The sequence below is a fragment of the Saccoglossus kowalevskii genome, chromosome 9 (genome assembly GCF_978046115.1).
Source record: "Saccoglossus kowalevskii chromosome 9, keSacKowa6.1, whole genome shotgun sequence".
Classification (NCBI taxonomy): domain Eukaryota; kingdom Metazoa; phylum Hemichordata; class Enteropneusta; family Harrimaniidae; genus Saccoglossus; species Saccoglossus kowalevskii.
Genome location: NC_140649.1, coordinates 20,255,003 through 20,268,748, shown reverse-complemented (window position 1 = coordinate 20,268,748; position 13,746 = coordinate 20,255,003). Strand labels below are relative to the sequence as shown.

The 13,746-nt window shown below is 34.2% G+C and overlaps 1 protein-coding gene across 1 annotated transcript in view; it reads left to right on the top strand.

Moving 5' to 3' along the window:
* Positions 1 to 6,119, top strand: part of LOC102808825 (uncharacterized) — a 28,576-nt gene extending 22,457 nt beyond the window's left edge. The window contains exon 20 of the mRNA XM_085503984.1: positions 5,543 to 6,119. Coding sequence (XP_085360110.1) covers positions 5,543 to 5,778 — 236 coding nt within the window. The 3' untranslated portion in view covers positions 5,779 to 6,119. The remainder of the gene's footprint in view (positions 1 to 5,542) is intronic.
* Positions 6,120 to 13,746: the final 7,627 nt, after the last annotated feature.

The following is a 13,746-nucleotide window of genomic DNA, read 5'->3' as shown; positions in this document are numbered from 1 at the left end:
CTTGCATGGGAATTCTTCATAAAAAAACTTTATTGGACAAATATTTTCCTGATGATATCCAGTCCTACTGAACAACCTGATGTTCGTTTCAATTTTAACTGCTGCTCACAAATACATTGTATCATTAGTGGATCATATACTGTAGCAACAGCTCTATGAATATTAGCAATTTCTGTAAAGCAGTCTTCCAAATATGACATCTTACCAGATGGAGATGATGAAAAAACATCTTTTTGCTGTTTCTGTTGCTCGCTGCCATACACTCTTTAGACCCAGCATCGTAATACATGTAGTAGCTGATAGCACGGCTACACTTGACGCAGCTCAACCCTTCCTGAGTACCAGAGCCATCAGATCTCTGATGAAGTGACAAAATAAATAAATATTTATTAGACTTTTATCAATGAGGGTACTTTTGATGACTTTATCTTTTCCAATGCCTGCAATGAGTGAAATAAATATGTGATCAGATAATCTTAATGTTTATTAGATATTATAAGTGTTGTACTTTGTGTTATCTTTAATTTTCTGATATGAATAATTCACCTTTCTACAGAGTGAACTGACACTGTACTCCAAGTACAAAAAAATTGTGAGTTGAAACTGCCTAATGTCAAGGTTCAGGATTTTCAGAATGTCTACTCGATTTCACCGACATATGGAGTTTGTTGCCTGTAGACCTTTTTGGGTTTAATGTCTCTGATGAGCTGCATCTATGATCTTGAATGAGATGAGTAACTTGCAGTAAATATTCATAAAACATTCATGTATGTATTAATAGTTTTCTTCCACTGCAAGATCTTGCATATTACGTGAAAGGCACGAACTAAACGTCTGTCGCAAAAATCAAATGATGTGATTTTTTACTTTTTCTTCTTCTCAATGTCAAAATGTTGATCTTCTAGAGGGAAATATGTATTTTGAAATACCCTTACTTTATTAAAATTTGCTATAAATATGTATAGCAAATTATTAAGCATGGAAATACTAAAAATACTATCATGTTGACGCCACTACAGTGTTCTGTTACACCATGCTCGCTTAATCTTTTCACCACCAGTTCCTTCTTTACATCACAAATTCACAAAATAGTCCTGTTTATAGTCTTATAGATATTTTTTAAATCTTTTGACCGCAACATTTTGAATACCATCATTTTGCGAACACACTATTCTGTCCTGGGTTGTACCCATTCTCCTTCCCAGAGTTCCTCGCGGTTAGATCACCGAATGTATCTCTGCCACCACACACTGCCATTTTGTGGTGAAACACCACAAGACTTTAACTACGCCAATTATTTGCATATTTTTGTTATTTGGTGAGCGTCTTTGAAAGAAGTACCACTGTGATGCATTGACCAATCAATGACGAGCATAAGGTCGTGTGGTAGAGATATATATTCGTAGAAATAGAATTCTACCCGGGAGATTGGGTTGTATCCTGATTCTAGATTTGCAGCATCTATTTAAAATAAAAAATACTACTCTGTCCTGACTCGCAGTGTATTGAACATGCTACTTTGTCCTTGGTTGTAGTCTTGTTTTTCATGTTTTCACACTGTGGCCTATAGAGTGAGTCTAAATAATGGTGCGAGACCACTATAACAATACAGTAAAATACTTTATGTTAACTGGATTTAATGTTCACTGAAATGACATTTTGAGTGTTTTCTATGGAATTTATTTTCACTGATTTTTCACTGAGGTATCTTCGCTGGATTTTATTTTCACTGAATCATTCCTTCAATGAAAATAGCAAAAATAAATTTCATTCTGAGTTGGTACAAATACTAAACTTAATCAATCATAACTGAAATACAGAAGTCATGTGACCTATGTGATAATTTTAACCATGATAGTAAAGAAGAGATTATGGTCATTAAAAAGTCAAGGTAGTGAACTTCTAGGTTAGATAAGATCTGTTGATTACCCTGTCACCATAGCAACTGCCCTTTTACAACTGTTTTGATTAGACATGTAGCCAATAGGGTCAGGTTATACTTTTATTTTTTGTGTCCTCATTATTGAGAGCCTGACCTAATTGTCAATCAAGGGTACAGAGTGGTCCTTGCAACTTGAACCTGTTTTGAAATATAGAGTTATAATTATTAGAAAAGATGGTAAAACAGATATGCAAATTATTGTTTTTTATATTTAGTTTTTGTACTTACAGCTATATCCCCCCCCCCCGCAGTAATGGTGCAGTAATTTGCCTATATCTATCAAGTGTGTGGTACTTTTTGCTGTATAATTTTTTTTTTGAATCGCCTCCCCCCCCCCCCCCATGATTAACCCCCCACTTGTAGTCAACTCATTTTGACTAAAAGATGATTTTTTGTTCAGATCTTGCATATTGCATGAAAGATATGGACATCTGCCGCAAAAATAAAATTTGATTTTTAAGTAATTAATTTTTTTTTCTTTTAAGAGGGAGGATATTGCGTTGAGATATCTTTACTTCATCCAAATGACCTTTGATGCTTTGACCTTTGTTTGACCTCTTTTGCATTTGATTTCATGCTTTACATGGGATCTCGTAGTGAAGAAAAAAATTGTCTATATGTAAAAAATACATCAAAAGTCCAATGGTGGTGTATTACCTGAAGCTCTGTATGCCACCAGATTTTCTCACTCAAAATTTTTTTTATATTCTTCCATATTACCTTAATTTTGGAACCAACAGACGAAAATTCGGGTAAATTTTCTGTTTTTACTCCAAAAAATGGGCTATTTTTGTGCTTGTGAAGGAAAGTACAGACTATAAACAGGACTATTTTGTGAATTTGTGATGAAAACAGGAAACTGGTGGTGAAAAAATTAAATCAACAATTGATCATTGTCCTCTAGATCCTCATTACATAATAGAATTATCACTACAGATCCTCATATTGTATTTAGTGAATTACTGTACAGTATCCCTGAAAGAAGTCACATACCAGTTGTACAAGGCCTAAAATGGCATTTACTTTTGTAGGGGCTGGATAAATTTTTGTACGTAGGTGTATGTACACTACTAATAATAGAGCAAATATGGTGTTGCCTTCATATACTGTAAAACACATTAAAATAGCTACATTTTAGTGAATTTGTAATTTGCGAATAATGTATGAATTAACAGAATCTTAGGGTAGAATGCTACTCGCAAATTTTTTAGATATGCGCATATTTTAGCGCATATAACAGTAGAAATATTTTGTGTCAAAATCTGTCTATAATTATTCATTTTAGTATTTGTCAATGGTATGTGTATATTTTTTGTTCACTGTCATTCTTTAAAATAATATGCATAATAATAGTAAAAATCCTCAATAAAAACCCACTAAAAATATTGTCCATTTAATACTTTATAAACATCAAAAAGTACATATATATCTTTGTTTCACCATATTTCACCGAGCAAAATTTTAAGATATTGATATATGCCCTAAAATGCCCTAAAACCGACAATACATGCTATTTTTACTTCATTTTGTACATCAATCTTCTCAAAACCAAGTAGGTGACCTCATATCTTTATTCTGTTTTCTTCATCCTTGTGATATGAAATATTAAACATGTAAAAATGAAAAAAATGAAAAATATTTTATCTTCTTTGTAGCACTTTACCTCAATTTAGCTAGAGTGTCAACAATTTCATTGACAGAATATACTTTTGTTAAATTGAGCGACATCTTGAACTAGCGAAATTACAGATTAGCTAAATTAGCTGAAATGGCACACTAGCTAAAATGACATGTTTTACAGTTGTTCTAACATCGTCTTTGGACATTCATTTTGGCTATCCGTGGAGGATTTCAGAAAACATTTTTTTTCACTTCAACTATAAACTTGGTTCAAACAATTTTAAATGAAAAGTAAAACAGAATTCAAACATTATTATTACATCCAGTGATCTATTATTGTCATGACTACAAGTATATTTTCTGAGGTTTATACATTTGTTTGTCTACTCATTTGCATATTATAATAGATCATCAGTTAGTAAACACTAGTCCTAGTTATCAATAGGAAATAAACACAACTGTTGGAGACATGTTTAAATAATAATTGCTATTGCGGTGGGTCAAGGTTAGTTTGACCTCATTTTAGCGTTGAAATGAATGAGGAATATGCCGAACGACATAACAGAAACATGATGTTCGTCTAAATCATTTTTTACAGCATTTGCCTACTTTCAAAGCTTAACCTTCTCACCACCAGTCTTTCTCACCCAAATTTTTCTGCACTTTTTTTCTTGATATTTCCAGAAATGAACCCTAATTTTAGAGGGAACAGACAAAATTTGTGCAAATTTTCAGTTTTTACTCAAAAAATTTGGCTATTTTTGTCGCAATCTTCTGAAAGGTAGTGCAGACTATAAATGGAACTATTTTGTGAATTTGTGATGAGTAAAGGGAACTGGTGGTGAAAAGGTTAATACTTATCATAACATACACAATAACAAAAGTTGTAGCATTTTGTGGTACTGTTAACAAAACAAACTTGGGAACCATATATATATTCATTTTTTGTCACAGTTTTTTTTTGGATCAATTTTAATCAATAACAATAAACAGTATTGAGGACATTAGGGCATTATCTTAGTAAGCTTGATAAGCATACTGGTTGTAGTATTTGTTTTAAATGTCATTTTTTTTTTTTTCGTGTCAGCTTATATTTAGGACCAACACTCTATAAACACAGAATACCATCTTGATATTTGATTCCTGAACTCATTTATTGAAGTCATAAACTGTAAACCGTTAAATTGTCCTCGTTACAAATATTTGTGATTTCATTATTTGAAAGTGGTTGTGAGAAAGACGATTTGCGATTTCACTAACTGTCTTACGCTGTCTTCACTGATCCAAGTAGATTCTTACACACGGATACATGTATACTTAGTGTTCACTGTCAGAAAGTCAGAAAGCTTAATTTACGGTTATCAAGTAATCCTAGGTCAATATTAATCTGATAGTTGAAATGAATGGGGAAAAAATGGTTACAGCAGGCTATGTATTAAAGCCAGTGACTGATTACAGTAAAATACTTTATTTTAGCTGAAAATTAATTTTCGCTGAGAAAAATTTTTGCGTGTTTTGTTTTGTATGGAACTTAATATTTTCACTGATTTTTGACAAGTTGAATATACGCAATATGGGGAAAATGATTATTTTGCTGGATTTTATATTCATTAAATCATCCTTTCAGTGAAAATAATGTAGTATGCAGTATATTGCAACAATAAAATTGTTTATCGTGCAAAAAAAGCAAACTGTGATGGGTTGTGTAATATATGAAAAGGGATTGCATAAACCGTAATGACTGAATTAACCAATTATGGCAACATTTTGCGTGTTATTCATGTACTGGTATTTTTTTTTGGACTAAATTTACATAGTTTACATAGTTTACATAGTTTAGCATTGGTTTTGAAAATTTTTGAAAAAAAAAAATTTAATTTGTGAAACTGACAAAAGATGACTTGGATAATTATCATAATATGTTTCAAAAGTCTTTCTGATTATAAGATTGTAATTTTTTTTTACTCTATCTATCCACAGAAAACACATCCAGAATTAACGACACCATTCTGCCGTCACTGTTTGTGTATCCGCGGTTATGTGTGGTCAGATGGTCCAATCACCGCAAGGCTGCTTTCTATCCACCAATCGAAGAATTCAAACTTGTGGACACTACAGATGAACCAAAGTCAATCTCCAGTGATGAAATGGATACTTTTGTGAAAAGAGTTCTGGAAAATGAGAAAACTATGATGATTAAAACTGAACATTTCTAGAATATGAAGATTATATTTATGATGAAAGAGGAATAATTGTAATTGCTGAAGTTACCATAGTTACTGTTAATGATCTTTGCATTCAAAATGAATCATTTGTGTGACATTTTGTATTCATACACTTTGTAATAATATATTTTGAAAAAAGGCAAAGAACTATTCATTTAGGCGGTCAAATTATGTCAGGTTTTTTACACGGCCTTGCAAATAATGCAACGCATACACAATTTTTCATACAAAATTTTACACAAGAATCATGAAAATCACCACACTTTAATAATTACAGCTTCACAAAAGTTCATCGATTTGTATTAAAAATGACCGCAATTTTTGTCTTTATTGCTATGGTGATGAATAGAGAAATACAATTCTTGTGTTGCTCATTTTTAATTCTACTCAATACAAAGAATGAGAGACAACATAACATTATTAACAAAAATTAGTTTTTGAAACATATTGTCTTGTGATTTTACATTCTTGTGAAATGTTTCTTTAATAACCATTTGAATGGTGATTTGTTTGTCTGTGTGTGTGTGTGTGTGTGGGGGGGTGTCTGTCTGTCTGTCTGTCTGTCTGTCTGTCTGTCTGTCTGTCTGTCTGTCTGTCCGTCTGTCCGTTCATCCATCCATCTGTTTGTCTATCTGTCTGCATTTGCAGCATTTTTTTTATCATTTATATAGCACATATCAATCAAACTTTGCAAGAATTTTTATGTAATTCCTATTTTTTAGATGACACTTCTGTACATATTAAATGTCATTATTTTTCTATTGACTTTTTAATGTAATAATTACAAGTGTTGGCATAAGTTACACTGTTTAATTTATCTGTTCAGATAAATTGGAAAATGTAACTTGCAAAATCTTATATCTGGTCAGATTTATGTAAAGACAGATGTATTTGATCTCTAGTCAGACACAATTGCATTATGTAATCAGCAAAATCTGATGTTTGATCAGATTTTTTGGAAATCGGACGTAATAAATTTCATCAGAATAATCCATTCAGAAACTGATCATTGTAAACCCCTATTTGGTCCAATAAATCTGATTATGTAAAAAGGGCTTTTATAGAAATCACTTTCCATGGTGAGGACACTGTGACAGAGCTGTGTGTGGCTATCATCTATCATAATGACATTCGACAGTGTAGTGTGCTTAGTCTCAGCATGCAGCTTTTTTTAGAGCTCCAACAAACATGATAGTGGATATTATGTTACTATTCCTTTGTCAGTTCATTTCAACAAGTTTTTTTTTTTTTTTTTAATATTTTTGTGCCAGGCGACAGTTCTGGACATTGAATGTCACCGTTGTCCCTCCTGACTTTTTTTTTGTATGAGCAAATTGCAAGTGCTAGTGCTGACACATAGTGTCATTTTGTCACAGAAGTTATATTCATGTTTGGGACTACATGACAGGGCTGTGTGGCCATCTCTCTGTCAAATGACAATTTTAATGCGCTATCCTGGCGTCAACCAGGCTCGGTCGAACACAAGCACCTGCGGACCTTAACAAAGGTTCCCCAAAGTCGCATTCGTTAGTGAATGAATCTCGGCCAGTGGAATTGGCCTTCCCATTGAGTCTGTGGCACACTCACCCAAGGTAGGGGTTGACCCTTTAATGTTCAGCCTAAGGTAGGATTTGAACTTGGGTCTACCGATCATGAGTCTGGAGCGACAACCACTATGCTACCAGTGACTGGTCTGTGACAGAGCTGTGTGTGGCTATCATCTATCATAATGACATTCGACAGTGTAGTGTGCTTAGTCTCAGCATGCAGCTTTTTTTTTAGCTTCAACAAATATGATATTATGTTACTATTCCTTTGTCAGTTCATTTCAACAAGTTTGAAAATATATATTTTGTAAATATGTTTCATTGCCAACTAAATTTAACTGCAAGATGGCTGTATAAATGCATGTCAATGAAAATATTCTTTGCTCAATATGAATTATTTTGTTATTTAAGAATTCTTGCAAACATGGGGACTTTCACATTCTTGTTTTGTTCTCTCTCATTTTGTACTGTCTTTGCTTTAAGCAAGTAATTAATCACTGATTCTGACTGGGTGCTGGTCACCCGATAATAGCTGGCTGATTTGAAAAGTATGATATTATTTTAAAATGCAATAAACTGTGTATAGTGTTGAATTTTTAATTTTTGTAGTTTTATCCCATATGTGAATATATATTTATTAGAATTCCAGTTTTTAAAATATGCTTTAGCTACTGTAAAACGTGTCTCATTTCGCGAACATGTCTTTTTAGCGAATTTAGCAAGAGAACTGATTCGCTAATTCAAAATGTCGCTAATGACTTTATTATAAAATCAAAATGGCCAAGACTTGGGGGATTAGTATACAGTAATACAGAACATAAAAATCTGGGGCGTTTCCTAATTACACTTGACAGTTTTTCTTTGTTTTTATGGAGGTGATAACTGTGCATACGACAGACAAGTATTATGAAAACAGGAAATCAACAAAGACAAGAGAGATTTGCTAAATCAGCGTTTCGCTATTACTTCATTTTACCGAAATTCGCTAAAATTGCATGTCGCTTTTTCAACATGATTTACAGTATGTGCATGCATCTATAAGTAGTATAATTTGTAGGTAGTAGTTTTTAGGACATAAACAACCTGAATGTACTAGCTTTTAGAAATGTATAACTTTTAGCAGTAGCTTTTAGTGTTTAGTTTAGATTTTAGTATCTCCAGTATGTATACTGAAACACTTTAATTCAAAACCAGAAAATTTCTTTATAATCAAAGCTTCTGAAAGTGGAAATGCCATTTAGTTGGGTTTTGATTTAATTTGAACAAAAACATTTGTTCATTATTTCCATGCTTGCCTAAGGTTATAAACAACTGGTTATATTCCCTCCAAAATATTTCAGTATGAGAATTAAAACTTCTTCATAATTTTTGTTTTTTTTTCTATTTATCTAACATTAATTATTCGTGATGTTTTTTTGTGTATATAAATTATCAACATTTTCTGTGATTGTAACTATTTTAACATGAACTCTATATCTTTCTTGATAATCTCAGATAAATGAAATAAATTATTTTTTTTTTACTTTCATAGAAAAGCTGGGAATTGTTTGTTTTTATTTGTTCATTGTATTTATTTCATTAAAATGTTTATATGGGTTAGTTAATGTATAGTATCATCAGTCTGGTAATTAGTTCCAGGTCTCAGATAATTATTCATGCTGAAATTCTGCATATTCTTGTGTATTTCTTTGATTGTTTCTGATCAAATTGATAGATTTATAGATAGATAGTATACAATTATGTGGGTTTTTGGAGCGGGATTATAAAAGTTGACTTTGCATCCAGAGATTTTAAATGAAAATTGCTCTAAAACATTCCTTGCAATAATTATTTTTTTCCGGAGCTTTGGTCTCATCTCTTCAGAGAACAATGCCTTGACGGTTATCACATACGGTAGATACTCTAATTTATAAGTGTTTATAAAAATTAAGGGAATGATTTTGTTGTGTTTTTTATTCTACTTCCATGAAAAGTTGATGTATTTTACAATGTTGGTAATTTGAAATCTCCATTTTGTTGACTCACAATCTCCCACTGTTGTTGAATGTGCTGCGTCTTGGTTGATACAGGTTGTGTTTGGTTGATATTGGTTTCAGGCATATAACTTACTTTGACCGGTTTTATTAAAAATTGGCACGCTCACAAAACTAATTGACTGGTCTGCTTTACATCACAGCATACTTTGCTAAAAGTTCAATTATCAATGGTTTGTCTCCTTTTCGTTCGCTAAAATTGAGAAAGTTGTTTCCTCTGAATATCATGACAGATTTGTTTCAAATATTTTTGCCTGTGTAAAAGGTTTACTGCTCTGTGTCAAAATGTTTGAAAATGCAAAACAAAGCAAACACTGGGAACCGAGTCTTGTTATTATTTATACTTCAGTGCATGTAAGTAGTTTTGCGACTTCAATTCAAATATGAGTTTAGAAACCAAAAGTCGTAACACAATTATGATACAAAACAAACGGGTCAATCACATAGAAAATGCGGAACACCGGTGCCCCCAGGGTAATTCAAGTATTAGCGCCCTCTAAAATTCAGTAATATTGACAGTTGTGCACAAAATCGGCTATACAAATAAAGTTTTGAAAATTAAAAAAAAAAAAAACTACTACATTTGTATAAATATGTACATATCCGTGATGCTGTGCTGACAGAGTATGTTTGAATGCATTCGGCGTCACACAGAAAGCGACAAATCTAGTACGATGGAATACGTAATAACACAGTCCCTCAACACCCGGTTGGGAAACGCTATTGTTCTAAGGTGTTAATCCCCCGATCGCTGGTAACAGTGCGCGTTATGGTGTTGAGGGACTGTGGTAATAATAAAGGGATATAATAACAGGGTATCCTAGTACGTTCAGATTAATTTCACAACACATTTACCTTTCTGATTAAATTGTAATGGCAATCTAAAGACATATTACCAGTGATAAAGGTATTTTATATTTTTATGATTACCGGGATTAACAACTTTTCACCTTTCTATATTTCGCTCTTGATAGCTCTACCATACACGCGACGTTATCATTAGTCCAAGCATCGACAAATTAGTATTTCTTTGTATTTCCATGACAACGTATACCCCGCACAATTTCCCAATTTGCACCATTTGTTGGCAGTTGCGTGCGTACACATGACCAACTCACTTTTTTATCAGGTTGCGATATGTTTAGCTACTGCTTCTATAGATGTGACTAAAAATGGCGTGGGAAAGTCAATTCGAAACATCAATGTGATATCAAATAATATCGTGAAAACGGAGTCTTAACTATGCCTAAAAAATGCGATCCATGCATAACCCTCCACTGAGCAAGTTACACCCATCCCAGCGGGACAAAAACCGCCGAATACATTCATCCATCAATGTGGTCGATATTAAACAATTTATTATTCGATAAGATGGCCACATTGCAGAGACGTGTGGTCCCATTTTAGACAACATTGCAGAAACGTGTGATCACCATTTTGGATAACATTGTAGATATATGTGAACCATAAATTATGTGGCAACGTGAAGAATTACCGCATTCGCGTCGGTGGTGATTTGTCATCGTCCCTTTAATGAAAACGATCAGTCTACCATCATAAAAAGATTAACATGCCTCGTCCTGTTTTTTTACGTGATATGGCAAGATGTTTGTAAAATTATTATAAAATGTTCTTATATTTCAATATTGTGAGCAAGCCCTCTCCTCGAGTTAATACAATACATCGATGAGAAAGAGCAAGTTCTCGTTTAGCAACTAAGCTCGGGGACAGACGAACTCGTTATATTATACGACGTCCATCTGTCAATGGAAGTTAAAAGATCTATTCAACGGAAAGTGAAAGTGATTCGGTTTACACGCACCTAACGTAGAGTGTTTTGCGCAGATATACACTCGCCAAAATACAAGACTCTTGCCAACCCTGGAGTAGTTTCGGGATAAATTAAAACGTACGTCCTAAACTAGTCAACCAAGTAATCCCACGGGGAGATGAGGCGCGTTTTGTCCTGAATTGTTAACAACGTTCATGATGGATACCGGAATGGATACAATGGTGCATTTCATTGGCATACGTCCCCGTTCACAAAATACTCTTATAAGTCCCACAACTTGTGAAATGGCGAAAATATACGCTGGCAGGCCCCCGGGGCGACAATGGCTCCATGGAAGTGAATGAAAGAGGCGTGTACAGTGCAACTTTGTTTAATAGTGACATAGAACAATATATTTTTCGAGGGTCCCAAATAAAAATTCGCGATGCAACATCGCACTGAATTCCTGTCATCTTTGGTTCCAGATAATAAAGCGTGTGATTTGATCCCTAATGTTTATGGGAACTTGAATGTATCACTAATAGCACACAGTGCAAATTCTCCCTGTTAACCAGTTAAAGTTAGATTCCCACTTGGTGCTACAGTATGTGCAGCACATCCATCACTGCGTATTGTGTTCACTGTGAACAAAAAAAAAATCAGTTAAGTTGGCAACAAATCCTGAAACATTGGAACACGGAGCTTGTCTGCACTGAAATCATGCCGTTTAATCCTCATATCATAATAGTCATTGTTGTAATCGCTCAAGGCCACTATACTTTACTATAAATTCGATTTCAGGATTCTGTAGGATATGATTTCTCGTGAACCATACACAGTCCAAAGCCCTTACTGCGCTTACAGGGTTCATTGAGATGTTTTCTGTAGATCAGACAACGTGGAAACGCATATTTAAGCAGGATAATCAAGCTAAACAGTTCTCATTACCACGAGATTTAGCCTCCTCGCCTCTGTAGTTAAAATATGCCCCTTCAACTCAGTGCCCGAAGTAGGATGGGAGGTAACTGCACAACTTTATCCTACCTAGAGTTGTTGATGAGGTTCGATCCCCTGTCCCAGTACGACATAGTCCTAGTGTGTCTAGATTTGAAGGTTTGGGCCTAAATTATTAGAAAATGTAAAATCTCTCAATCTCTCATTTACTGCCGAATGACGTATATGCCGCGATTAGTGGGAAAACAATGGCAGGGTATATACCCGGGCCGTTTCAAGTTGACCTGTCGGGCGGGGGTATTGAGTAATGACAGCCATACATAAACCCGTGATTAAAACGTTTCCTATATGTCTTTTTTCTAAAATGTCCGCACTTCATGGGGGAAAAAATCTAAGTTCCATAATTCCTGCAAATTGATAACGCGACCTTTGTTCTCCATATTGAATCAAACAAGTTGTTGTGATAGTACATTTTGCAAGTTTATCATCGAATCATGCGAAAATTAAATTCAAGAATGCATCAATCTTGGAAACAAACGGCACAACACTTTCTTTTTTTCGTTCTTTCCCTGCTTTAGAATACTATCCTTGTCTGGATTTTAAATAATTGGCATTTAATTTATTTTGCAGCGCATGCGCCGTAAATCTGAATGTCAGAAGACGACACTCTGAACGACGTGGATCCTTGTTTACTTCTGGAAGCACTGCGTAAACAGATTTATAAATACAATCAACTAACGAGTGAGTGACTGACTGAAATGATGTAAATTGTCAAATTTAAAAAAAAAACATATAATAACATACATCGTATGGACATGCTAGACTTACATACATACATACATACAGGCTTCAAAAGACTAGGTAACCCGCAGAAAAAAATGCGAAAACTGCGCTATTTCGTTTAATTACCCAGTGTGTTTTTTTTTAGAAAAACAAAACCAAAAAACAATTAGACTTCTGTGCAAGATTAGAAGATGGAGATTATAGATCACATCCACGGTCAAATGTGTAGAACACGTCTGGCATCCGATTGAACCTCACCCAATAAAATAAAACAAGTCAATACAAGGACCAGGAACCCTGGAAAGATGCTCTAAACTCGTGTCTTCACTTGGAAAACGAAAACATAAATGAAAAACCTTCATTGTTCCATTAGTTGTTTGTAATGGCTTATATACGTTATTATAATAGGAACTATATTTTTCAATACACGTACATTCCAATGCCATATCGAGCGTTGTTTTCAACACACAAAGAGATAAAGGCTCCGTTCTGGCAAAGAAAGACGTCAAAGCAAGGGGCTGGGCATTTATTTTGTAAACACCTTCAGTGCAACAACAGGCAGCGTCTCACTATGGCATTCGGGAACAAAACAAGACAGCATCGTGAGAACAATAAGCACTAGAGTGTCTTCGCTGGGTCATCCTTTACGGAGTTGTTGACATCGTGCCTGCTCAACCACGCGTGTGAAATTTACCACTCGCAGGTTCAAACTAGTTGATATCCAGAAACTTGTTGTTGCGGTCACAGCAAATTCAGTTTAAACGTGTTGTCATACGGTTGACTTATGTAACGTAAATAAAGTAACATCGAAATGTGATACCAATAGTGCCCAAACTAGTCGAATACGGTAGACCACACAGTTTGGCTTTGA